Source organism: Gallinula chloropus (genome assembly GCF_964237585.1).
Source record: "Gallinula chloropus genome assembly, chromosome: 3".
Taxonomy (NCBI): Eukaryota; Metazoa; Chordata; class Aves; order Gruiformes; family Rallidae; genus Gallinula; species Gallinula chloropus.
In genome coordinates this window covers 30,512,447-30,539,780 of record NC_140087.1, presented here as the reverse complement: position 1 = coordinate 30,539,780, position 27,334 = coordinate 30,512,447, and the positions used below count along the sequence as shown (strand labels likewise).

The window sequence follows — 27,334 nt, the reverse complement described above, 5'->3', positions numbered from 1 at the left end:
GAAGGCAAACACCTGCAGATATGGTGCAGATCACCTTTCATTAGGGTTAGAGAAGAGAAAGGAATAGGCCCTTTGGGATCTCAGCAGATAAAGAACAACTGTCACCTTCACTATGTAAAACAAAACTATTTATGTAGGTAAAGTATGTTACTTATGCTATAAAAGTATTAACATAATTATTTCCAAAATAATAAGTGTAATTATTCAAGAGATTCAGTTAGAAGCATCACCTGAGTGACTTTTCCTCTTCCCCAAATCCATGGTTATCACATCAGCCCCATTTACCCATTGTGAGGTTAGACTCTGTGCAGCCCTGAGCCAAAAGTGTGATGGAATTACTCTACCCAAGAATCAGCTTGAATGACAGCTTCCACAGAAAGGCTCACATCTGACTTGCAAACTGAATGAAAAAAGTTTCTTAAATTCTCCCCTATAGGTCCACACCAGAGCCAGATATATTCTCTGGATTAACTAAGATATCAGGATGTGATATAAGGAGCAAGTCCTCAAAGTTGTGATCTATTTTTGCTTGTTTCAAAATATATGGAGATCTTCATCTTCTGGAGGTATACACTAGAGGCATCTAATTTTTAAGCCTTCCTCTTCAGTCATGAAGACTGTTGTATTTTGGTATTTTACTACTAACTGAATCCAAAAAGCATCAAGTATAACGAGAACTGGCCACTCTGTAATCAAAGGCTGAAAATGGTCTTTTAAGTACATGTTGGCAGCAGAGATCTTCAGACTTTTTCTAGAGTCAAAAAAATACAACAGAAATATGAAGACCCTAATCTGAACACACACACACCTTCCTCCTCCAAGTGCGGATAGCCCTTGCTCCAACTGTAATTCTTTTACTGTAATTTGTCTTTTGGTGCTTTAAAACTAAAAAAACCCAACACATTAATATAAAACCATTGGTGCTCAAACACAAACCCACTGAAATCTAACGCAATGTAACTTCAAACATCTGCACAGCTCAAGATTCTTCACTGGTTAAATAGAAGTTTACATCACTCACTGCCTCTGCCTAGAATACACACTGCCAACCTCTTGTCTGGGAGTTTTTCCCATACATTTAAAACTGAATAGTCACAAAATAAAAACAAATTGTGAAAAAATCTGAAGTGTTAATGAAGAAAAACTACACCTCAGTCTACTCAAGTTACTGCTTTGCTTCTCAGGTCCTGTACATACCATCTTGTTAAAAACTTCATACACCCATCTTCCTCCTGCCCCTGAAAATTTATTTTGGGCAAAGAAAAATTAGGGTGCATAAATTACAGAATAGAAAATATTTTAAATGGTAATATGAGCTAAAAACAGAGCACTCATTCCTCTAATATTTACCTTATCACAATCAGTGAAAATAAGTGTTCTGCTACTGTAAACCCTTATCCTCAAGTTATTTTGATATAACTGAACTATTTGGGAGGTATAGAAGGCATAAAGTGAATTATTCAATTAAAAAAAAAAATCTTTCCTCCAACTGGTCTGAAGGTTTCTGTCACTGTCACTGTCACCCATACCTCTTCCCAGGTAAGGTACACCAGAGATTAAGAAGCAGCCTTCTGGACAACATAATGTTCTTCAAGACCTGACTCCTCATAAATTTCATCATCTGTCTTTGTATTTTTAGACTATATCCACATCAGGGAAAAAAAAGGCATCTACTAAAAATACATACCATAGATTTAGATTTTCTAAACAGAGATAATTAAGTGTAAATGCAAGTGTTCTTTGAATACTTCACATATTAAAAAATAAAAATCAGTCGTATTTATGGATTTACAGTAAGTGTGAATTCCAGATTTTATTTGAATGTGTTTAGCAAAGATGAGGTCATGAGACTCATCCTTCAGGGAATATAAACCCTTTCAGAATCATTAAGTTAAGTTTCCTGTACCAGCAGATCTACAAGGAAGTGCTCTGCATGCAATGCAAAAATCAGAAGTCATCAATCAGATAGTGTCACATTATGCTTCCCTCTCTCCAGACACGGCACCATACAGATATGGATACAGGCAGGGTAGAGACAGGGACAGCAGCGTGGCTGAGGACTTCAGGGAGGAAGTGCTTAATTCTGTAACTTCTAAGCACTTCACTGAGGCCTTCTCAGAGCGCAGGTATGGTCAGGCATCGTTCCTGACTAATCCAAGCTGCAAGATAATCCTGTGTGCAAAAGCCCCACTCATTTCTAGGACACAAACTTACTGTATTATGCTCTTTAGTGGCCTTAATACTGTATGTTTAGCTTAGTAGACTACCTATAGAAAACCTCAATTTCTAATTCTAATCAAGCATATTTTATTTCTGGGATGCATATTAGCATTCTGCCTTTGCAGTACAAACATTTGGTAGGTGCCATATGGACAGAGGCAAAAAACACAGTTCCTGCACAAAGGGTCTGCCTCAATCTTTAACATATGAGTAGTCCCCTCTGATATCATTAGCTACACACTCATCAATGTAACAGGCCAACTCCCTGGTGCTCTACTCAAGTGAAATGAAGCAATGGTGACTTACCCTGACTGAAGTTATTTCAATCTTTACGTAAGTCCTTGCATTAGGTAGAACACAACACAATCAAACATTGGAAAAACAGGCAGAAAAGAGGCAGGCGGAAAGCAAACAGAACTGGATTTATGCTTGATTATCAGGAGCTGCACAAAAATCAGTTTGTTATTTTAACATTTGTGTTTTAAATAACACTAAAGCCTAGATAATAGTATTTGAAAAATCCACAGCAACCGTTTTTATCTCTACCATTACCGCCTTCAGAGTAAGTTTTAACAAGTGATTTTGCTAACTCCTGAAAGCATTCAGAGTTCTTCCTAGACAGAACAGATTTGGTGAAAGAAAAGTTACTACATTTGGATTTGTGTCATTTTTTAAAATCTAATTCAAAACTTCTGAGTATCTGTTATGTCCCCAGGCCAGAAAATAGTACAGCTTCACAACTTTAAAATGTGTTTAAAAAAATAATAATAATTCTGGACAGCTAAACTAGGAAATACGAACTAAATGTGAAAAATTATCTATCTTGTGCTAAGGCTCAACCAAGTTGGGTGACATCCACAGATTTTGGGAGCATACTCTTATGAAAAAAACAACAGATAGACAATTGCTGTGAGAATTCCACATAGAAATAGGGAATGCGAAACGGTGGGTTTTAGTATAAAAGCGAGCAGAGTCCTTATGTGCTGTCACAACCTATCAAGGTCAAAACTGGTCTGCCTTCCTGATGAAGCAATATACCACTGTGTGAAGACAATCTGAGAGGCAGAGGTTATTAAAACTTCAGTATTTTAATTCTAGTGGGGACTGCGCGATGGGACATTCTGCAGGTTCCTTAATTTTTTATTATTAGAGAAGCACTGGAATCTCAGCGATGTTAAATGGGGCTGAAGGTGGTTTTAATTTCTTAAAATGAGGCCACTTGTTTTCAGATACATAAATATGGACATAGCTCTAGGGATCCAAGTTTGAAACGTAGCCTTAAAAAAAAATAATAAAGTGAGGTGTATATACAAATTGAATGTATTGCAGCTAGGTTAAGTAAGCTTGAAATTATCTGCACTTTAGCATATCTGATTAACAGAGCTGCATGTGCCACTACAAAATAAATCATTTAATTACAGCTCCTCCTGATCCCTCTCAGCAAATAATATTTTAGACAAGAATAATAAAATATGATAGTGTCTCTGCCAGTGCTTCTGGGTGATATCCTTCAGTTTACATGCACGTGCTCATGCATGTACACATAAATGAACAACATAAACATGTGTGCACATGCAAGTGTTTATTTGTGAATGAAATTACTATTTCAGTGACCATTTCAGTGTTAACAATACTTTATAGACGTAATTCCAGTACTGAAAAAAGTAACAAAAGCCACCCTAAAATTTCCAGATGAAATTGTCATTTCCTGCTCAAAGAATAAATAGGATAACATAAATGCGTAATGGTTCTTTTTTGGCCTTTGTCAGGCCAAAACTCAACACTCAGGGCCTACCAACAAATGAGAACTGAAAGCCAGGATAAGCCAATAAGCCAACACTCAGGCCATGAGTGAGTAGAGGGCTTCCCCAAATGTTAGCTGAGTCATCCCACCAGCTGTTCCTATACGTTCAATTTGCCATTTGGCTGAAATGCTACCTCTTTTCCTTGGTGCTTGCTCCTTCCAACCTAGATCTGATGCTTGCGTCCACTTACTCCACCTGAAGTTTCCCCAGCATGACCCGCAGTTTCTTCAGGTCCCTGACCTGTTGTACATACTTCCTTTCCAATTCCTAGTGTGGCTTATGAGTCTCAGAAATTGGCCAACATCTCCTCAGAGGCAGAGTATTTCCACATGTCCTTAATTCCTGTCCAAAGCTCTGGGGTTACTTTTTAATCTTTCGCATTACAACCAAGCTCACACATCTTTAATTGTATTTCTCAGCTATCTACTCTGTCACTGCTTTTTCATACAGTAGCAATATCTCCACCAATCTTGTTAGAAGGCTTTCCCTGAGACAGAGTTTCAATTATGATTATCATTATTGTGATACAATTATATTTATATATGGCTTGCTTGTTGGGGCTTGTACCACTGCACCTATACATGCTGATTAGGGGCACAGTTTAGTGGTAGGACTTGATGATCTTATATGTCTTTTCCAACCAAAATGATTCTGTGATTCTGTTGTAAACATCTTTCATGTATAACTTGATGTAGACATAGATGAACTAAGATTTTGAGCTGAGACATCCTCTTTGGTCTCAATACAAATAATTATTTGCATTCTTTTCTTGAATAAGCAATACAAGTACTTCTTTGCATTGGTTTACAGATGCTGAGGTAGAAAAACATACCTCCAACAGTGCTGAAGGGGTACATGGGAACAATAAGCTCAGATGTTGCTTTATATGAAAAAATCTTCCTATTCAAAAATCACTGACAATAACTTAAAATGTGTAAATTATAATTTACAAATGAAAACTTATTTTGATAATTTTAATTTTAAAATTGTATTAATTAAACAGTTTGCTTCCTAGAGGAAAAAACATGGTTTTCAAATTCTCCTAAACAAGTCACACTCTGTGTTGACAATATTGTAAAAAAATCTGGAGAAACATAAATGACTAATACTGACTCTAATTCAGAGCATTAGAAAAGCATTACCAAGGACCAGTGCTGTAAAATAGCAATGCATAGATTTGGGGCCATAAATTACTGACAACCTTCTCCAGAATTTTTGTATTAACTAATTTGTTGATATTTACTTTAATACATAAATATGCAGAAACAATACCATTCATAGCTAATTCACAGTAAAGAATACTGCTCATCAGATTGTAACCTTTTATTATGGTGTTACTACTTGAAATAAACCCTCTTTGGATATTATGTAGGATCAGACTTAATAGATTCTTAGCTTAAACTTAACTATTAAGTAATCAGCTGTGACTTGGTCTGAGTGGTAGGATTCTCATGTAATATACCTGTTGCAGTTTTGTGAGGCTGTGCTGCTGAGACGGTTTCTTTAAGCAGCAGTTAGAGTTTTCTGCCAGCCTAACCATAAACAAGGAGCAATTCAAGGCCAAAGTCATGGCCTGAGAGATAGTGAAGTGCCTCTGAGAATCACATATAGGAGAAAACAACCCGGAAGCAGTTGCATTTTCCCACTGGAGAAGGGAGCAAGAAGATGAAACAAACTGTACAGACACCAAGGCTGGAGAAGGGTGGGGGAGGAGGCGGCCCAGGTGCCAGAAAGAAAGATGCCCCTTGCAGCCCATGGAGAAACCCATGGAAAAGACCGAGACCTCACCTGCAGCCTGTGGAGGGGCTCCATGCTGGATGGAGCAGGTGGAGACATAGAGGAAACGCTGTGACCCTACTTTGGAACAAACCCCTGCCAGCACTTGCAGCCATGAGGAGAATCAGAGACACAGAGACGAGTGAGAGAGAGATTTGCACCGGAACAAGTTTGCTGGGGGAGGCTGGTGACCCCACAGAGGACTGGGACTGAGAGACATTGTGATTTATGACTGCCCACCATAGCAGTGACCCACGCCAGGGCAGCTGGTGAATAGATAAAGCCCTGGGGAAAGGATTCATGTTGGAGAAGTTTGTGGAGGACTATCTCCTGTGCAGCAGGGGAGGGTGTGGAATGAATGCCCCCCACCCCCCCTCCCCAGCCGAGAAGGAAACCAACTTGCAAGGGACTGACCGAAGCCCCCATCTCCTAGTCCCTGCCCCCCTGTGCTGCGATCGGGGGGAAGAAGGGAGCAAGACCATGGCTAAAGGGAAGTCTGCTTAGAATGGAGGGGTGGGACAAAGGTGCTACCGAGAACCCCATTTTCCCCAGTCCCTGCCCCCACTGTACTGCGAACGGGGGGAAGAAAGGAGCAAAATCCTGACTAAAGTCTGCTAAGAAGGGAGTGGTGGGGGGAAAGTGTTTCAAGATCTGGTTACATTTGTTTTAAGATCTGGTCACGCTCCCAAATCTGGTTTTTCTTCACTGTTCTTTGTAGTTGTAGTGTCGTGTAATAAAGTAGAGTAGTTTCTCTCTTCTTCACTTTGTGTTGAGTCTGTTTTGTTCACGTCGTTGATGACAGAATGATCTCTACCTGCCCTTATTTTGTCTCCTGAGCCTCTTAATACATATTATTTTTTCTCCCCTGTCCAACTAAGGGGAGTAATAGACTGACTTTGGTGGACATCTGGACTCCAGCCAGGGTGAAACCACAACAATGCCCCAGCTCCAGCTCTTTGCAACAGCTGCCAAACCATCCACCCAGAAACCTTTTAGAGACTTCAGAGATTCCCTAGAAGAGCAACTCCTAAATTCTCATATGGGCCAGGACAAATAGTTGTGAAAGTAAGTACAGCCTCAAAAGTTTTCCCTAGGAGAGGCCCTTACCAGAAGGGGATCCATATACATTGACATGTGGCCAAGAGCAGCAGTGAAAGTGTTGTCAGATGCCAAGCATTATTTTCTAATGATGTATACCTTAATTTTTTTTTTTTTTTAAAGGAAGCATTGATGTTTTGATGTTCACTTTTCTGGATAAATAGGATGCAATGGTCTTCTGACCAGCTGGATAATAAACACATATACTCTATAGATAAAGGCAATGGAAAGCATCCTGAAGTGTAAGCCCAGTCTTTCTATTTTGGGGCAGATCAATAGCACACCACAGCAGGCCGATTTGGCAAAGCCATGCAGGTCAAGCAGTCACCTTTATAAATAACTGCTGACTGAGCAGAGACTGCTTCAAGCAGCCTGAGGAACTATGCCGATCAAACTACTGCAATAAAATAAGCTACACTGAAGCACAAAAGAGGTAGAGGTGAAAAAAGGTTACTGTCATTCAAAAGTGGTGAGAAAGCATACATTCTGCACTTTCAGCATATCTAAAGCTTTCAAGGTGGGAAAGGCAAAGTTCTTTGAAGCAAGTTTTACGGTGTTCTAGTTGCAATAAAACTAAGACAGTTTCTCGTGGCTACAACTGAGCTTCTCAGAGGATACATTTAACTCCAGTCAGTTTACTATAGCCTATTAATATTTTTTTCCTTCATTCTGTTGTATCACCCTTTCCTTCACATTATCTTAAAATACCAAAGATGTTCTTTCTTCTAAAGCCGATACGTACGCCCATGCTTGGTCTATCTATTCACCAACACAATCCTGCCTTTCTTTTTCATTTTATTTCTTCTGTCCATTGTACTCTAATGGCTGTGGTGTGCACCTACTAAAATAACTTTCTTCAGCCACCTCCTTGACAATGCAATTTCCCTAATTGATACTTACTTCGGAATTCTTCTACTCTTTCAAATAGAAATACATTTTCCTAAAAAACCCAAGGCTCTCCATCAATCTTTTAAGTTGTCATTTGTTCCTGCACTGCTGATTACTGCAGTCTTACCTTCCATGTAGTTTGTGTCTCATTATTTGCTTTGCTTTCAGATTGCTCTCCCTGTCTGAAATGTCTGGGGCATCACAGTATCAAGCACTTGAGGCTCTCAACTTTGAAATCCCTCTTTGGAAGTTACCTTTCCCTAAAGCTCATAAATATGAAGAATCTATGTCATTTATTGCTTTAATAAAAATCTTGAAGGGCAGTATCTTGGTATTTTTTCTGTCTCCAAAGTCATCTGGTATATTTGCATACAGTTTGAAAATTCAGACTAGACTTTACAGTGATTTTTCTTTTGCAGCTATTAACTACATAGTTGATAGCATAAAGGTCCACACAAATTGATGAAAATGTTTCCACATCACGACTAGTAGGAAAAAAAATTACAAAGACATGAGCCTGTATATTCATACTTTGACGTTTAGTTAATACTAGTTCTGACTACCATTTGAGGGCAAATACTGCCACAAAAATGTTGCCATGGTCACTGGACCCAGTGGTTTAATGGTGCTAGCACAGGTTGCTACTATATAATTCTTCCGATTCCTTCAATTCAAAATCTGCCTGAACCCCAAGAGAATTTGTGACACCTCATCTGCTCCTCCAATGTTTGCCAGTTGCCACTGATCTGAAGAACTTAGCATTACTATCAGAGGTGGCAGCATTTTTGTAATAGCCTAATACTGTTTTCTGCTCTTTTCAGGTTTCTTTAAAGGAGCTGTGAAATCTAAATTATAACAGGCTAGTATAGAGACATGTAATTTTAAATTGTATAAAGTGCTGTAAAATATTTTCAAAGTACTATAAAAACTAAGTAGCCATATTACGTTGTCTTAAAGCTTGCTTTTTGACAATGCATATAGAAAACAACTTTCTGCAACAGGACCGGATTTGGTATTTTTAAACATAGGAGGAGAAAGACACAGTCACATTTGCCTCAGGTCACACAAGGCATTAATTTATGATCTCTTGAAAAAAAGACCACCCACCCACATGCCAAGCTCCCAACAATAAAATAGTTTTGTTTTAAAAGAAGCCAAAATCCAAAACTGGTGGTGCTTGGGACAAATGCAACTGATTTATTCTATGTCTGCAAGATTTCACCAATACTATATTTGTTCACAGTTTTCCTTGTTCTGTCCAGCATTCATTGTCTTTTGGTTTCATAAGCACTAAAAATAACCAGCATCTGAAGAACCACCTCCCTTTCAAGAAAACAAACAAAAATCCAAAACATAAATGCAACACAGGCACTATTTCCTTCTGATGTTTTTTTGTCATGATTTCAAGTTCTTCATGAAAACAACGTATGGGTGGAGTACTGCACAGCCTGGAAAGGGCAGCTATGACCTCAGTTACAACTGTCATTAAAGCAGGAGAAGGGTCGCTGCCTGTTCCAGAGTTAAGTGTTTACGGTCTGTGAGACACTTTATGGGATGTCACTTCCCAGTTTTGTTGTCTGGAGTTTTTATTTGGGGGGCTGTTTTTTAAATAAAATGTAGCTGCATATTTCTATATGACAGAGATGCAGGAATCTTCATTTACATGTGATATTCATTATATAATTATCAAAAAGCAGGGAAATCTGCATGTACAGCCACTTAGCTTCTGCCTGCATCTCGTGTCTGATCTACTCATAAGCAGGTCTTTACCACAACCGTAAGAAAAGGCGATTTGCCTTCCAAGCAGGGATGCTGTAAAGTTAAATGTCTTAAACATGGAAAAGTATAAACAATATGCAGTTGCAATAAAATGCTATGAATTTGCTACAACTATGTTGCTGTTCCTTTTCAGCAGAGCTCTACTCCATAAATAGGAGGAGTTAACAGGAGAAGTGTCTGAGGACTGGAGGATAGCAGATATCACTCCAGTCTTTAAAAAGGGCAAGAAGGAGGATCCCAGCAACTATAGGCCAATCAGCCTCACTTCTGTCCCTGGAAAGGTGATGGAACAGCTTGTTCTGGATGCCATCTCCAATCAATTGGAAGAGAAGAAGGTCATCAGGAGTAGTCAGCATGGATTCACCAAGGGGAGACCGTGCTCAACCAATCTCATAGCCTTCTATGATCTCATCACCAGCTGGGTAGATGGAAGGAGAGCAGTGGATGTCATCTACCTTGACTTCAGCAAGGCTTTCAATACTGTCTCCCATGACATCCTGATAGCAAAGCTGAGAAAGCATGGGATAGAGGAGTGGACAGTGAGGTGGGTTGAGAATTGGCTGTTGAACCAAACTCAGAGGGTGGTGATCAGTGGAGCAGAATCTGACTGGAGACCTGTGACTAGCGGTGTTCCCCAGGGCTCAGTGTTGGGACCAGTCCTGTTTAATATCTTCATTGATGATCTTGATGAGGGAATAGCATCCACCCTCAGCAAGAACACCGATGATACAAAGCTGGGAGGAGTGGCTGACACGTAGGAACACTGTGCTGCCATCCAGCAAAACCTGGACAGGCTGGAGAGCTGGGCAGGGAGAAACCAGATAAGATTCAACAAAAGCAAGTGTGGAGTCTTGCACGTGGGAAGGAACAACCGCTTGAATCAGTACAGGCTGGGGGATGACCGGCTGGAGATGAGCTCTGTGGAGAAGGACCTGAGGGTCCTGGTAGATGACAGGTTGGCCATGAGCCAGCAGTGTGGACTGGTGGCTAAGAGAGCCAATGGGATCCTGGGGTGCATCTGGAGGAGTGTAGCCAGCAGGTCAAAGGAGGTGATCCTCACCCTCTACTCTGCCCTGGTCAGACCCCACCTGGAATTGTGTCCAGTTCTGGGCTTCCTGGTATAAAAAAAGACAGGGATCTCCTGAAGAGAGTCCAAAGAAGGGCTACAAAGATGATTAAGGGCCTGGAACATGTCCCCTGTATGGAAAGGCTGAGTGAGCTGGGGCTGTTCAGCCTAGAGGAAAGAAAACTAAGGGGGGACCTTATTAATGTTTATAAATATCTTAAGTATGGGATGCAGGGGGAAATGGCCAGCCCCTTTTCAGTGGTCTGTGGAGACAGGACAAGGGGCAGTGGCTGCAAGTTGGAGCACAGGAAGTTCCGCACCAACATGCGGAAGAACTTTTTCACAGTGAGGGTGACAGAGCCCTGGGACAGGCTGCCCAGGGAGGTGGTGGAGTCTCCAACTCCGGAGATATTCAAGACCCGTCTGGACGCCTATCTGTGCAATATGAGCTAGGGAGCTGCTTTGGCAGGGGGGTTGGACCCAATGATCTCTCGAGGTCCCTTCCAACCCCTATGATTCTATGATAAAAAAGGAATAAAAGGATGTGTCAGCTGGTTTTAGTACATACTTTAAACACAGTATCACAGCACTTCTATATTTGGTAGGTTTAGGCTTTGCCAATTAGATAATGAACTATATAGTCCATTAAGTACTCTCATTTTAGGTTTGGGATACATGAAATATTTTTTGGTTAGATAATAATTTGATCATCTGTGTGTTGCTTTATGTATGCATATTTACATATGAATGTTAGATAATATCTCCAACCCAAGACTGGATGAAAGAAATGTGAAGGAGCACAGTATTAACCCCAACAAAACAAAGTACAAAAATGAAGATGTGTGTATCATACTGAACAGCATGCTTTAACATCAGTATTCAAGCTGTCCCAAAGCCTGATTAGCAGAGGGCAAGTGTAAAAAAGGATATCTTTCCGATTCTCATCCAAACTCCTGCTGACATGAAGGAGCACTCTTGAAACACTGACCTCCACAGCATGAAGCTGTACTTTCAAACACTTCCCCTCTGGTACAGTTTCTTTCTGTCTGGGCTCCAATACGTTCATACTGAGAGGTGCTGCCCTTGAACAGGGCAACTTCTGCTATTCCTGTCAGTTTACTATGTTAGGCAATCTCCACTTGCAAAATGTGAACTGCTTATCAAAAGAGTCAGAAGGAACTTGTTCATTTGGACAACTTCCTCCTTTCTATGTCAGTGAAAGTCACTGTTCAGTTGAGAGTTTGAGGTCTGTCCCTTCATAAAAGTGAAAGACTGGATGCCTATGAACACACACATGCAGACATTACCTGGAATTACCTGCCAAATGGAGAAGAGATTCCTTTTGCCCTTTTGTACTACACTTCTCACTTTTACATGGTCACAAAAGGCATGCCATCACTCTGATGATTGAATGATGGCTGAATTCTGAAATTATGTAGGTGATCAGGACAAGGCAACCACAGACTCTCCTGCCTTCACAATTATGAATTATTTCAGGTTAGGTCACACATATCTGGTGCATCTTGTGCTAGCTTCTCCAAAAAGCCTGTCTTAGCCTTCACCAAACTACTTAGCTTCTTCCTCAAGGGTAACATACCAGCTGCAAGACCTGCAGGTTTTCTATAGACCAGTAAGAGGTTTATATTAGTATATCAACTACATTTTCAATCTGTATTTCAGTCTCAGCTGCGGGGAAAAAATTAGATGTACACATTCCCTTAATTTTGATGCTAAAAATGAAGGAAAAACTAGAGAAATTAGATTCTATCTTGTATCACTAGCCAGCAATTTAATCTGATTTTGTCTTTATTGGTGAACCACAAAGTACAGTCATTCCTCACTGTGATTATAAACGCAACAAACTTAAAAACCTTAAGCTTTGGATTCATTTGCCTTAGTAGTCTCTTTTCCTCTTCAGCACTAACTATCTCAGTTTCATTCTGGAAGCTTTTTGGGGTTGTCTTTTTTTAATTATGATTATTATTTTGCTTTCTATGTGTGTGAGAAAGGAGACAATTTCCCCTCCGAATAAAGCACAGCTTTAAAAGAGTAAATCTGCCAAAGCAGCTTATGTCCAGCATTGCTGGCAATCAGCCACAAATTCTGCCCAGTCACTGAGGGAAAAAGATTTCTGGAGAGCAGATAATCAGAATCTTGTAGCACTGGTTTGAGACAGAATGAACGAGGTCATCTAAATACAGCATATGGCTTTCAGTGACAAGCTAGGGAGTTGTGTCTTTAGATTCCAGCACCTCAGGTGAAATATTTCTATGCCAGAATATTAATCCAGATGACAATGCCTGAAAATGAATCTGAGCCAATAACCATGGCACATTCTTAATCATATGCAAATATCAGCCGTTAACAAGCTTTCAACTATTTTGCTTCTTGTTCTATAGCAAAAAGGTAAAAAATGTTGATGTTTAGATAATGCTAAAATAATTTGCTCTCATCCAAGTCATTTATTAGTAAAAGATGTAATGAAATTGACAGTTGAAAGTGCAAAGGAATCCATGCAATAGGTTGTAATAAAAGAGGCCAGAGAAAAACAGAAGTTAACAATTGACCAGTCTGAGACTAGTCTAGTTACACAGACTCAGGGTTTCAAATTTTTTGGAACCTGAAGTAATGACCTAGAAAACAAGACCCCTTTATCAGGAAAAGAAATGAATATACTTCTCTATAATGAACTAACAAACAGCTCTGTGTGTAATTCAGAACCGAGCATCACAGCAAGTACAAGACAATGCTGCAGGACCAGGGAAGCATCATCCAGCACCCTCCTGTCATCCAGTAATAAGCAGTTAAATCCTGATATGAAGCAAGCAATGATGCTATAGTCATTTTGATTATACTCAGAACTAAAACTACTAATACAGATGAAAGACTTCTTTTTTGGAGAATACTGAGACTATGGTAGAAATCCAGGTTTGATTTCTCACTGAGGTAGGTGAAGACTTCAGAGGAATGCAGATAGTATCTTTTTCTAGCAGATATTTCACAGTCCAGCAGGTATTTTACAGTCCCTCCATAGAATGAAAACAAACTTTAAGGCAAATGTGGTTTTAGATGTTTAAATGTTGATAGAAACAGTGACAGTTTACAACCAGTAACAGTTATTGGTATGCCATGGTATATTTTATCTTTAGAAATTTAAAGCAGCTTCTATATCCATTTTCTTTTTTCAAGACAATGTTATTGCTGTCCTCATTATCCAGTGTCCTGTCCTCCCTAATTTTTTTCAACATTTCCACCTATCAAAATGCTTTATAGATTTTTGCTTTCATTTTACTTACTTTCACTTTTACACGTATTCCTGTATTAGTTGTTCCTGTTCTTACATTGTTCATTGCTTTTTACCTAAACTTGCAATTGAAAGTTTATCTTGCTTATAAATGCAAATAAACCATTAAAAGACTTTTTTTGTGTGCACGCAAAAGAGGCTCTCTCTCTTTAAGGCTATTTAATCTTCACTCAGCTCTGATTTCTGTTCTTTATACTTCTTTTGGCAACAAGATGTAGCTAAGTGTCCAGAATTTTGATCAATTGACTCCAATCTTTTCCTTCCCTGCTGCTGTGATTTAACCCCAGCCAGCAACTGAATACTACACCTCCAGTAGGATGGGGGTGGGGAAGAGAATTAGAAGGGTAGAAGTGAAAAAACGCATGGGTTGAGTCAATAACAGTTTAATACTTGAAGTATTATAATAAAAAGAATTAAAGGAAATTGCAAAAAGAGAGAGAAATAAAACTGAAGACAGACAAGTGATACAAATGAAAATAATTGCACACCACCAACTGACCAATACCCAGCCAGCAGTTCCTCCAGCTAACCTTGCCCCTGGTTTATTGCTGAGCATGACCCCATATGGTATGGGATATCCCTCTGGTCAGTTGGGGTCAGCTGTCGCAACTGCGTCCCCTCCCAACTCCTTGTGCACCCCCCAACCTCCTTGCTGGTGGGGTGAGAAGTGGAAAGGTCCTTGTCTCTGCGTCAGCACTGCTCAGTAGTAACTGAAACATCTCTATGTTATCAGTGCAAATCCAAAACACAGCCCCATAGGGGATGCTATGAAGAGCACTAACCATATACCAGCCAAACCCAGCACACCCAGGAAATTTCAGTGCACATTTTCATGTAAGTCTGGTTATCTTTCTTTTGCGCTACCTCTGACATTAAAAGTATCAAGCTGAATTATGGTTAACCTCATACTTCTAAACTTGTGAGAATAACCTGAGCTCCTTATAGCACTAATGTTAACTACATCACTGAAATCAGAGAAATGGCGTAGATTCCAGGTTTGTTCTCATTGATAAATACATATCTGCTGGCAGTTTGCATTTCAGTTGGAGAACAGTCATTGCATTGTTACACCTGTTGTTTTAAATAGCTGCGTATTTGCAACTATGAGGTTTGACATTTTAACTATGTCAGGAAGAAAATTATTTTAAGAGCACTGCAGCCTATACAGTTTCCAAAAATATTTGATTACTAGCTTATAACTTACACATGTTTCTGAATGTGCAAATTGCAATTTTTAAGTCAAATTTTAAGCTACTTCCTATTCCTGATGACACAGTTCCCACTGTTTTGGGCTTTGAATAGGAACAACCAGCTATTAATAATAAACAAAAATAGTGATTAGTAGCTACTGGTAGGCACATGTTCACCTGATTGAGACAGAAAGGGAGGAGATGTGCACCCAATTTTTCAATCCAACCTGGTACTTAATCAGCTCTGCTGAGTTCTAGAAGCTGACTTGTTCTTCCCAAATGCAGTAAAGGCCATGCTGCATCCCATTCTTTCATAATAGTGCGGAAGAATGAGACCTTTCTCTGTTTCACTTATCTGGAAATTGGTATTAGCCATCCTTACCACCTTCACATGTTAAAATATGCTCCTATAACATATTTGCACGCCTCTGTCAAAATCCAAACCAAAAAAGTTAGAAAAAAAACCTTGACCACTTAAGAATTAGCACAACAGCATGTTATTACCTAGTCTCATTCATAAGTATATGAGACTTCCTATTCAAACGTGAAGCCTTCTTACTGATAAATATAAATACAGTGTGTAATTTTTTTGTACAAACAAAAGTTTCCCCAGGGAACACAGGATTTGAATGTGTCCAAGATCTCAAAGTACAAACACACAAAGACAGTGAGCATGAACTATTAGTCTCTTAGAAACTAGATGCAAACACAACAATTAACCGTTCATGATTCCTTCTATTTATTCAAATCACTCCTGGCAGTTGGTCACACCTCCAGCTTTCTTAGTAACCACATAAACGAAAAGGCAGGCTCAGGATTATGAAAGAAGAATTATGCAACAAGGCTGTGTACAGCCCCACCAGTGTCCAAACAAAAGGCAATTCTGGAAAGCAAAACCAATTTTATACAGCTAAAGTCTTCTCCCTTCCAAGACACATTGCAGTGGAGAAGTAGCAGATTTTCTGCTTCTGAGACAATCAGCCAGCCAGCAAAAAAACCAACCAACAACCAAATTTAACTCCTCTCTCTTTGGGAAGCAGAAGGTTCACAGTAAGATTCAGATCTTTGTAGTCAAAACAGGTTTAGTGTGAATGAAAAAGCAGCAATCTAATCTTTCATTACAGCTATAGCTTTTTGGAAGGATGGATAGGTATTTTAGAAATGTGAACAAAGTTGTCACATGGCTTCATTTTTTATATAACAATGAGGCACTAAAGATCAAAATTAGCAGTTCCAGGATAGCCTAACAACTAACAATTGCTAATAGTGAATATTTCTAAATCAAAATAGTTTTCTTTGTTGAGGATAGTAAATATATTTGCAAAGAATTTCTAATTTCTGAATGTTAATGCTATTGAAGATTTTTAATCCACTTTATTTGCATTATTATGGATCAAATTATAAAGCAATTAATCTCTGATGTTGAAGAAAGGGATCTAAAGAGGTATAAAAAAATGCACATCATGCCTTTTTATAGCAGTATCATCTATCTCTAGGCACCCAAATGCCTTTTCAAATCTTATGCTTCCTGCATTGCACAACTTCAGTAATGCAAAGCAGCCAGAAATCCAGGTTAATTAGCATTATGTCCTGTCTAATCAGTCTCAAATCAGGGTATGATTATCCGTGTTTTATTACTGCAACTCACATCTGCTAACAAAGCTTCATGCCTAGATGACCTCTGCTAACACAGAGGCTTGATCAAGTTTTCTTTTTCATTGATTTGTGATTGATCATTGGATAGACCCACCTATGAGTCTCCTGTCTTCAGGCTTGACTTTTGGCTTCCTTAAATCAAACCTCACCCCACCACAGCCTGAGTTTCAGTGACAAAGCACTCCACTGAGGGAAAATTGCCAGCTGGGCTACAAATCTCTGCAAAGGGTCTATTCCTGAACATTTATCTCCTCATTTGAGTGGGGGCACAAGCTTTGTGACTTCCATTAAAAGGTATTGCTTGTCTTTCTTGCTGTAGCAGGGCACATCAACTTCACCCATGTGTGAAGCATCCAGGCTTCAACGTGGCACTTAAACACATCACCAACCTGACTGAAATGATTGGGATGAATTAGTAGTTCATAACTGTTGCAATCAGTGATGCTGATTCTTGACTCTCTCCTGAAAAGCCACACAGTGTTTCTGAACTATGCAGTGGAAACAAACAGGTGAGGGTTTTAGTTCTCATTGTTAACAGGAGACAAAAATTTGTCTGCATTTGCAACTGTCTGTTAAGGAAGCGTTGGTTCTCTGTCTTAGTTCTGCCTCAGTAGCAGGAATGGCTACATCACTTGAACCTGGAAATGCCTCAGGACATCTTGACAAATGAGACAATAAAATAGAAACCCTGACTAAAACAAACAGAAGGAAGAGATGTGGCTTTACACAATCTCAATTATAATAATAATTTACTTCAGTACATTTGAGAGACAGCAAGCACAGTCCAAAACCTGGATTTACCCAAATAACCATAATTTCTTATCAATAGTCTAAAGACTACAGTCTCCATTCCTAAGTGAGATTTTTGTCTATTTTCATCTACTAGGCACCATAAGCAAGTAAATATTTTGCTTTGCTACACTGACTTGGCCTCACATCTTCTTGAATGCTGAGATCTCATATGTAAGGTTGTGGGGTTTTTCCCCCTCCTAGACCAGAAAGCTGGCAGGAATACTCTTCGCCTTCTATTGCTGCTATGGTTCATTCCCTTCACCCTATGGAAAGAAGATTTTTCCTTTGTTTTAATGAGCTTAAGATAAAGCCTTTACAGAACAGCTGCTGTATTCACAAGGTCTGGAAATGAACAGCTTTCTCACCATAGTGCCTTGAATGAAGTCATACGGAAAGTCCACATTGACATATGGTACTGTATGGTGAAGAAGCCATATCTTTCCAGGTATGCCAAGGACAACCTGGTGAAGGCAAGACAGCCTATGCAGTTATTACAAGCCACACCATCTGTCCTGTATGAATAATATATAGAAAGCATAGGAAAGGCACGCCACATTTGTACAGGCCTTTGGCATCTCTGCAAGGGCATGATGGATTTTCCCTGGGAATTGAACTGTCAAATAGCTAAAGAGTAACTGTGATCTAGGTAAAGTAAATTGTAACTCTCAATTCCACAGCAACAGGTACACAGATGTGAGATGTTAGTAGATTGATTGCATTCACCCTGATGTGAAATACATCTAAGTTTTTGGTTTGGAGATTCATAGGTTTTGCAGGTTTGTGTCATGAGCCTAACAGCATTATAAAGACATTCTCCATAGACACTTAAACCAATGTGCATCAATGAGGGCACAATCCTCTTAAAAGTACTAAAGACAATCTAACAAATACTGAAATGTAATTACATAAAATCTGGTGAAACTATAGTAAGGGAAGTTTCACAAATTCTGTCTCTTAATATGTTAATGCTTTTGTTGTGTGTAGTGAAACTCCAGACAATAATTCACAATGCCTTACATTAACAGGGATGAGTCCTGCACAGCAGGCATGAGAAACAGGTATACCAGAGAGGGGAGAGAAGGTTGAGGTGTGGGATCTTGGCCTCCAGGCAGGCTATGTAACTCAGCATTGCCCCTTCTTCCACCCTTACCTGGAGGTTATTTATCCTGAGATATCAGGATGCTTTTCCTTAACTGTTCTATTATTCAATCAAAACAATCACTCAGAACCCAAAATAAAACAGGACCTATTTCAATGGACAGGATGGAGGAGAGCTTTTACAGTTAGCCCTAGCTCCTTCACAATGAGAAGAACATTATATGAGGAGAGGGCCCAAATTAAAGTCTACTTGAAAAAAAGAGAAAAATAAAACTTATCTCCAGAGAAACAAGCAACTAGAATTTCTATAAACATTAGATATGTAATTAAGTAATCAGCTAAAATTCCCTGTAAAACCTAGCATACTTCAAACATCTCGTCTTAGTTTATTGTAGAGAAGTAAATTCCAACAAGCTAGAGAGCTTTTTACTGGTTTGAGGGAACAGTTGAGCTTTATTTAAAAAAAAAAAATCTCTTTTAAATAGACTATTGGATTCTTAATTGGTTGTTGACACTTCCTTTATAAGGCGTCTTGTCATCTTAGATGAAAGACAGATGAAGGAGTCTGTTTTCTTGCACAAAATAGACGATTCACTTGGATACTTACAACTGCCATCGAAATAACTCAGTGTGAGTCTAAAATTATTATTCTGTGATATGACTCACAAGAAGCTTTGTGACACAAACTGGGATATTTTTAAGCAGAAGAAGTCTGAAGAACAAAATAAAAACTACATTCTAGAAATAGGCTATAGAATGCTAGTAACTGTTAGGTGTTATTTTTTAAACTGTTTTATCTGCCTACAAATATATTCTCTGAAGTATGTTATTATCCTGATAATTAAATCTACTCAAGCTTCTGATTTCCAAAAAGTGGCAAAACAGGATCACAGGAAATTTGTTCACTGAGTATTTTCCTTTTTACGCTACATCATTATAAAAGCATGACCACAAGTAGCTCCTCTACAAAAGTATTTTAATGCTCATTAATTAGTAACTAGGGATAAGAGACACGTCCTCCTGAAACTTTCAGTTCCCCTAGTATTAAATCATAGCAAAGGTGGCATTCCAAAAGGGGCAGTCATTTATGATGATGACAGTTTGCTATGTTGAAATTTAATAATGCATTAAAATGTACCAGATATATTGTAGGAAGATACTACAGCACAGCAGTGAGAAAATAAAGTTTAATTTTTCAAGCCTGTGGAATACTCTAATGTAAACAGGAAATTAATTAGATACCACAAAACAGACAAATGCCATAACAAGCACAGAAAAACCTGACATCATGATATTTTGAAGATATTCTGCTTCCTGATACCCCTAACCCAAAGCTATTGCTAAAACAGCTGTCTGTCTAGTGGCCTGTCAGAATATAGAAGGGGTGCTCTAAAAAAGTACTCATCACTAATGTTTTGCTTTCCAAAAATCTTTATCTACACTAAACCCTCCAAATTGACATGCAACTGTTTCTATTTAGACTTCTTGAAATAACGCTCCTTTCACACCAGCAGCAAATATGGCAGATGTTATTTTAAGATAAAGTCTTTAACTGAAAACAGCTTTTGAGCCTCAGATAGGAATTTAATGCAACAAATGTCACACAGCTGCAGCACGGATGCCTACAGATGAACTTGTCAAACTAGACTGAGCAGAGCAGGTAAAGACAGAATCATATAAAACACAGTTTGTGTGGCACATTTTGCATATCCAAAAGCGCCATTTTTAGCCACTGCCTATAAAGCACACCAATGAGGATCTTCCTCTTTTGCTTTGCCTCTTGCACTTTGTCTAATGATCTTATCCTTAGTGTTTTACTAGTAGTGTAAGTGAGGAATTTTAGTTTATAAACTGTTTTCCTCCAGAATCAAACAAAAGCAATCTCATTATAAGAAAACTACCATGCCAAACAACTTTCTACCCTAAATTTAAACTTTATCTCAAATGAAAAATAAAAAGAGGTGTTTTTTCTTAAACAGAAACTCAATTTGTCATTCATACCACTTATGGGATATTTAGGGGTTTGTTTCCTGGTTGACTATAAACCAAGTGGAAAGAGGAGCACAGATTAATTGACCACCTCACAGCTCTTACAGGTTGGTAATAAAAAGGTTCAAGCAAGGGAAAAAATGGAAGTAGGAATATGTTGATTTGCATCACATTATTAATTTTTAAAGAAGCAATAGAAAAGTTCAAGCAATTAGATTATTAACTTCTAAAAAGTATTTTAAATCACTAACTTGGAACTTGTTAACAAAGGAAGACCTAACCTCTAGTAATCAAAAAATAGGAACATATTACACTAAAACAAATGCTGCACTGCAGACTGCTCCAGGCCTATGTTGTCATTGAGGAGAACATAAAACAAAAGCTAACTACAATTTAAAAACCCCACCCTAAACACTTTGTTCTTTTCACAGAGGTACTTACCACTCATATATGACAAACGATTCTATTAGATGATACCCTGAACCCAGTGCATACCTTAGTTACGTATGCTACTAGTTAAATGTTTTGCTATCCTTTCCCCTGTGTTTCCACAACATCTACAGGTAGCTCAGAACAGCAACACACCACATGATTGCTGTTAGATACCTGGGTCAGAAGAGACCTGAGGTGGGTTTTTGCAGACCTTGTTTCCATATGCACAATCTGGAATGAAATACATCTAGCAATGTTGATTTCACAGCTAGCCTAGCCTTAGCAACTTTCCTTATCCAATGTTAACTAATATTTAACCCAAGTATCCCTGACTGCAGCTGAACCATTTCACATTTTTGTCATAGCAAGTGAAAACACTCTTTTTCTTTCTTTTTTAATCTAGTGATTTCTTTTTCAGCTATCAAGTTTTTCCAGCTTTCTTAACCTTCACACTTAAATATTTTCTTTCAATATTTTGTTCTGAAGTATTATTAACGTAAATTTTCTCACACTGAAAAAAAAAAAGGGATTGAAATCTGGCTTTAACTCCTGTTAGGTAACACAGGGGCTATAATAAAACTCAGATTCCCAAGTCATCATTTAAATTTACTTGGCCTTCAGGTCATACAATCTACAGAGTGAATTGAGTCAAAAGAGTCTATTTTCCCTTAACATACTGCCCATGAGTAATAACTTGCCTTATTTACAGGACTCGCTCACCTTGAGAGACTAATGATTTACTCTGGCATCTTTTGTAACTCAAAACTCTTCTAAACACAAGAAAGCTGCAGGAATTGAGCTGGAACATTTCAGAGAGCAGAAAATTGCAAAGAAAAGGCAGCAGCAACAAGACCACATGGAACCAACACACACCAGCAAGCTGAGCAGAAGGTAACCTTAACTGGAGCAGTATTTTGATGCGTGTGGGGGGTAAAATTCAACCATTCAAGGTATGCAGCATGACCCCCTTGACCAAGCACACCTTTTCAATCTCACATTTACAAGTGTGAGGTTTGATTTTACAAATGATTAAACAGTAAACAGAACTGAAAGGAGAGACCCTGCCACTTGCCTTTATGCCAGGAGCTCACCTGACCTCTGCAAACCAAATATTCAGTTGGTTCAGGTCCAAAGTAAGAGGAGGAAGAGCACTGGTGGAACGCAAGTTGGGAACATGCATACAGTGAAGCAAGGTAACTTTCAGTAGCAGGTGTCTTAAATCAGGTTAGCTTAACCTTAAACTGTGGCTCTTGGCACTGTTGACTTTGAAAACAGCCAAAGAAAAACATTGATGAAGGTACATATTAACAAAATGTCTATATGCTAAATAGAAAAAAGTCTACTTTTTGATTAAGGGCTACTGAAGGATAGAAAAAGAAGCAAAACAAGAGCCAAAATTTAAGGGGGGCGGTCAGGGAGGTGTGAAAAAGGAAGGACAATTCAGGGAAAAAAGTAACCCATAGCTTTCTGATAATAGTTCTAATACAAAGGCAGCATTAAAATTACAGACGATACTCAGCTGTATGGAACTTCACATAAAACAAGGACTGGACTTTAAACTAATTTGACCTATGTGCATTGAAGCTTTTGGGGAGCATATGAAGATTGCTAGAACTATGCGTCCTTTCCATCATGGTGGGTCTTTATGAATTGCCATGCTGCTTGCTTTCTCACCATAGCCTTTCCTTCACTATGAACTCTGTCTACAGTGACTTCATAACAGCCCAAGATATGCGCAAGCCAAAATGAGTTTAAGAGCCTCTAAGAACTATGATGCAACCCAGAACCTAATAGAGGATTGAGAGGAAATTTTTTAATGCTTTCATATAATTTGTAGAGAGGTTTTTTTAAGACCACAAAATTAGTATCTTTTTACACTGCTCTACTTAGTACACCTTACAACTGATTTTACTCAATGAAGTTAAAATGGGTAACAGTCTCAAAACATCAGTGATAGAGGAAACAAACTGTGGGAGGAAAAAGTGGGAATGAGAAAAGCCCACAGTACCAGTATGATGCAGAGACCATTTAATATGACCTTACAAGTCAGCAAAACCAAGTCAGCATACAGGAGCAACAAGATCCAGAAAAACAGGACACTGACAGATTAGGGTTTTTTTCAGAACGGCACGAGCACAACTGCAGTTTACCCATAAAAGTACAGGATTTAAGGAACAGACTGAATTGCATAATTCCAGAGATTGCAAAGACATCAAGGGTTTACTAGTTTGTTTCTCAGCACTCCTTGCTTTAATTTTTTGCAGCTGTTAAAAGTGCTCTAAGAATCTTCAGTATATGACCAGCTATAATTTCACCCTTGTGAAACATACACTTTCTGCAGGCTAAGGAGCAGTGCTTTTGTGCTAGTTGGCACTTAATGCCCACAGACAATCCCAGGAATGCAACTCAGATTGGCAGCGTGCTTCAGTTCTCCTCAGGTTTTCTCAGTGCTTCTGTAATATGAACAGGTAAACTAGAAAGCATGAAGTAGTGTAGAAAACCTGTAACTGTGCTAACCAGAAATAAATTATGCAAAGACAAGGATGCTAAAGGATATCACCACTTCATCCTGTAGTACCACAAGGACTCATTCCTCATACTCAAATTCATCAGTGAAAAGAAGTCAAGAGTCATCTCTGTATTCCACCCCCCACCTTGCCTCTGCAGTCATTGAGGAGAGAGATGGACTTAAGGAAAATTAATTACACCCCTCTGAAATGCCTGCTTAGGTTGCATTAACTCCTGTAGCAGTCACACCACCTTTTACATCCCTAAAAGCCCAACTTGCCTGACCCAGATGGGACACTCCTAGCAGCACCAAGCAGGGTAGCACCATTCAAGCAAGCGCTGAGTGAAGGGTAAGCAGGAATTAGTGGAAAGCTGCCACATGCAGCTACAGGTATATATATAGAGAGAGTAGAAGAGTGAGGTGGAGGGTATCTATGGCTTCTGTGAATTCATTACTACCTTCCTAATTACAATTAACCCTTCTGCAGAGATGCCTCCACCCTCATTTAAAGCTATAAAGCTACTGTTTTCTGCAACCCTTGCATATTATACAGGTTATACAATGCCCATAATTTTTATTATGAAGGATTTTTGCTTCAAAAACATATCAATATTAATTAAAAAATCACATAACAAGGGATCATGCTCCTGGACATGCCTGTCTCTCTCTGTTGAGTGCAGACTGAGCTATAATGAATATCCCTATGTCTCATTTTTTATGAAATTAGAACAGATAAACCTTACGCTCGGTGCCCACCTCCCCCTTCTACCCTGTCTGTCCTAGACTAAAGGAGTAGTTCCTCCATTCATCTGGGCAGAGAGAACAATGTTGCGATAAGCCTTTGCCTGGGCACCACAGGATAAGACAGGTTGTGTACACACTTGTATACAAACCAACAACCCAGCACGCTGCACATCTTTATGATTCTTAATGTGCATTTATGAGGTACTGGTATTCAATCTTACTCAAAAACTTCATAACATTTAAAGAGTGTATTGTGAATGTCATAACCACCAACAAATGGGAATGGAAATGTTTTTAATTTAAAAAGAAAAAAGTAAAAAAACAAAAACAAAAACCACTTCATTGTTCTCTGAGTATTTAGGAGAGCTGATATAATTGCATTCACTTGCAGTATGTACAGCAGGAATTGCAAAACCAGTGTTGAGAAACCCAGTGGAGAGTAGTATTTTTCTGTTTTTTCCTGTGCCACAGACACTTACTGGAAACCTGTGAAGTGAATATGAGACAACAATGTGGAAGAGGGAGCACAGCTTGCTTTATCTCTCTCACTCAATCCCAATGAGTTCCCATCACTGAGATCTTGTAGCACTGTCTGACAGTGCTCCCCTGCCTCAACGTACAGACAGATACAAAAGCAGGTGTAAAGCTGCTGCTTGGCACTGACTGAGGATTCCCCAAACCATCTCCATTCCTGTTAGACCATGAATACTCTCAGTTCCACTCTCAGCTTGAGCTACATACCCAGCCTCAGCCACGCCAAGTCTGGGTTGCCATGCCAGCATAACAAGAAATATCTTGGTGCTCCTGTATGCACACCTGCTACAGATTCAGTTGATTATACTTTCTGAAAGGTAAAGTATCCTTAATTCGTGAGGGCTAAGGTAGTCGCAGTGCAGATTGTCTGCTCATCCATAATGCAGAACTACAGACTAAAAAAAGACTTGGGATCCAAGCACTCCAGTCTTGGCACAGGTGATTTATTGAGGTAGTGCTTCTGCAGCAAAACTCAGACTCAGATCCCAGCAATATCAAGCTGAATTGATTTCATCTGAGAAGTAAAGAATCCAGTTATAGGTATGACTTCAAACTAGTGCACAGGGCCAAATTTGTATTTGTTTCATACATTGTCTTCTAAAATGTCTTCACTTAGGAGGTCACTTAATTATTTTTTGTTAATTTCTGAAAAGGAGGAAAGAAAACCAATCTACAAACATGTAGCAGACAGAAATATATATTAGATGTCAACAGAGCCTTTTGTCAGCAACAGCTTTACAGATGTTTAGAAAGTTAGTACGTAACAGTCTGATAATTAATAGTCTGCATGCTCTGTAAATACCTGCAGTAGCATCTTCACATCTTCTTTACTCTTCACTTCAGAGTACCAGCCTGCATAATCCTCCCTGAACATAGCTAAGCTCCCAGATCCTTTCCTTTACAATATGCCCCCATAACTTTCAAGCACCTCTGCCACATCAAGAATGCTTTTGTTCATATTCCTCAGAAGTCTCACAGTTTCATAATTACTTCATTTGCATCAAATATCCCTCCCCCCCCCCCCCCCCAATCCTTATTAAGAATGTGACTTCTGTTAAATATGCAATATACTGATACACACCCAGAGGTATACGCACGCCTTGTAGTAAGAGCCCTGCCTGTTCTCTGAGCAAGGTTGCCTCACTGTACTATTCGCTCTCTCCTTTGTGTCTAGCCAGAGTGCTTTATCCTATCGTTTAAACCACATAATGCTTCTCTAGGCAGAGAATATTTCTTTGTTTTATGTTTGCAGGCACTTCAGTCCACCATTGTCCAAGGCTGTGGCCTAAGAATTAGTAGGCGCAAATAAAAATAGGAAGGAAAAAGACAGTAACTGTGCAAAGGGCTGAGAAACATCAAGCAGAAGTGTTTTGGAATTGAAGTGCTGTAGCAGGTCTGAATAGGACAGATGCTGCATCTTTATTCCTATATTTATCTGCTGAGGCTACATGGAAATTATCTGTGGTAATTGTAACTGGTGGCTGAGCAGACAAGTTCAGATATCATGAACTGAGAAACAATAACTGAAATGAAAAGCCATGGGAAGATGAAGAAGAAGGTAGGAAGGGTTCTGTCCATACAGCCTTTTGTTGAAGTCAGTGGAAAGTAGTGTGCAAAGAAAATAAGAGATCAGGGATTTATGATCAAGTTTAAAATGACTGAAGCTGACAGCAGCACTGACCCTTTGTTTCTTGTTACTATCATCATTTGAACAAAAGCATACATCCTGAACACATGCTTTTAGCTGCAGCATTTAGGTGTATAACTTCTAAAAAAAAATAAGGCATAATGAATACTCAATGAATAGTGTAAAAACATCCTGTGATATGCTACCTAGGATGTCACCTACTTCAGCACTTGTTGACCTATGAATTCTTCAGAGTTCAACAATATAATGAGGTACAGTTCCCATTTGGAGGCAGGAAGTATTGCTAAACTAATAAATGCTAATTCATCAGTAGAGCCAAGCTACCTGTAGACTTCATAGCTGAGAAGATGATTGATAGAACTTCCATTCTCTTCTCTTTGTGAAAACTGATGCACAATGAGGACACATGGGAGAAATAGAACCAAAACCTCATAATCTTCAGTTCGGTGTCCTGTCCCATGGATCCACATCCACAATACCAGCTGTCTTTAGACACCACTACTAATGCTACCCCAAAGAGCTTACATAATCAGAGCTCTCCAGATATGCTACAAACATTCTTGGTTATTAAATTTCAGAAATAATGTCCCAGCTCCACTTAAGAACAGATGGCAGAGCAGAGGGTGCCAGCCCAAGCCAGCCTCTTACCTTGAAGTCGTTGCATGACATTCGCAATGTCTCTGGATCTTGCCACTAGTCGGGATGAAGCCATGATCTCTTTGCAGGGAGTCCACTTCCCCTGAAAGAAGTTTGCGTCCAAGCCGCTGACCTTGGTGAGATGAGGATCTCGGACAGCTTCCTTTTAG

General features: G+C 39.1%; 1 protein-coding gene across 3 annotated transcripts in view; it reads right to left on the bottom strand.

The window, feature by feature from the left end:
- The window catches only part of SYNE1 (spectrin repeat containing nuclear envelope protein 1), a gene marked incomplete at its 5' end in the record, with an annotated part of 299,290 nt that extends 272,050 nt beyond the window's left edge, over positions 1-27,240 (bottom strand). For all 3 annotated transcript variants that reach the window (XM_084262132.1, XM_084262133.1, XM_084262136.1), the window contains one exon: positions 27,177-27,240. In XM_084262132.1, coding sequence (XP_084118258.1) covers positions 27,177-27,240 — 64 coding nt within the window. The remainder of the gene's footprint in view (positions 1-27,176) is intronic.
- Between the last annotated feature and the right edge of the window lie 94 nt (positions 27,241-27,334).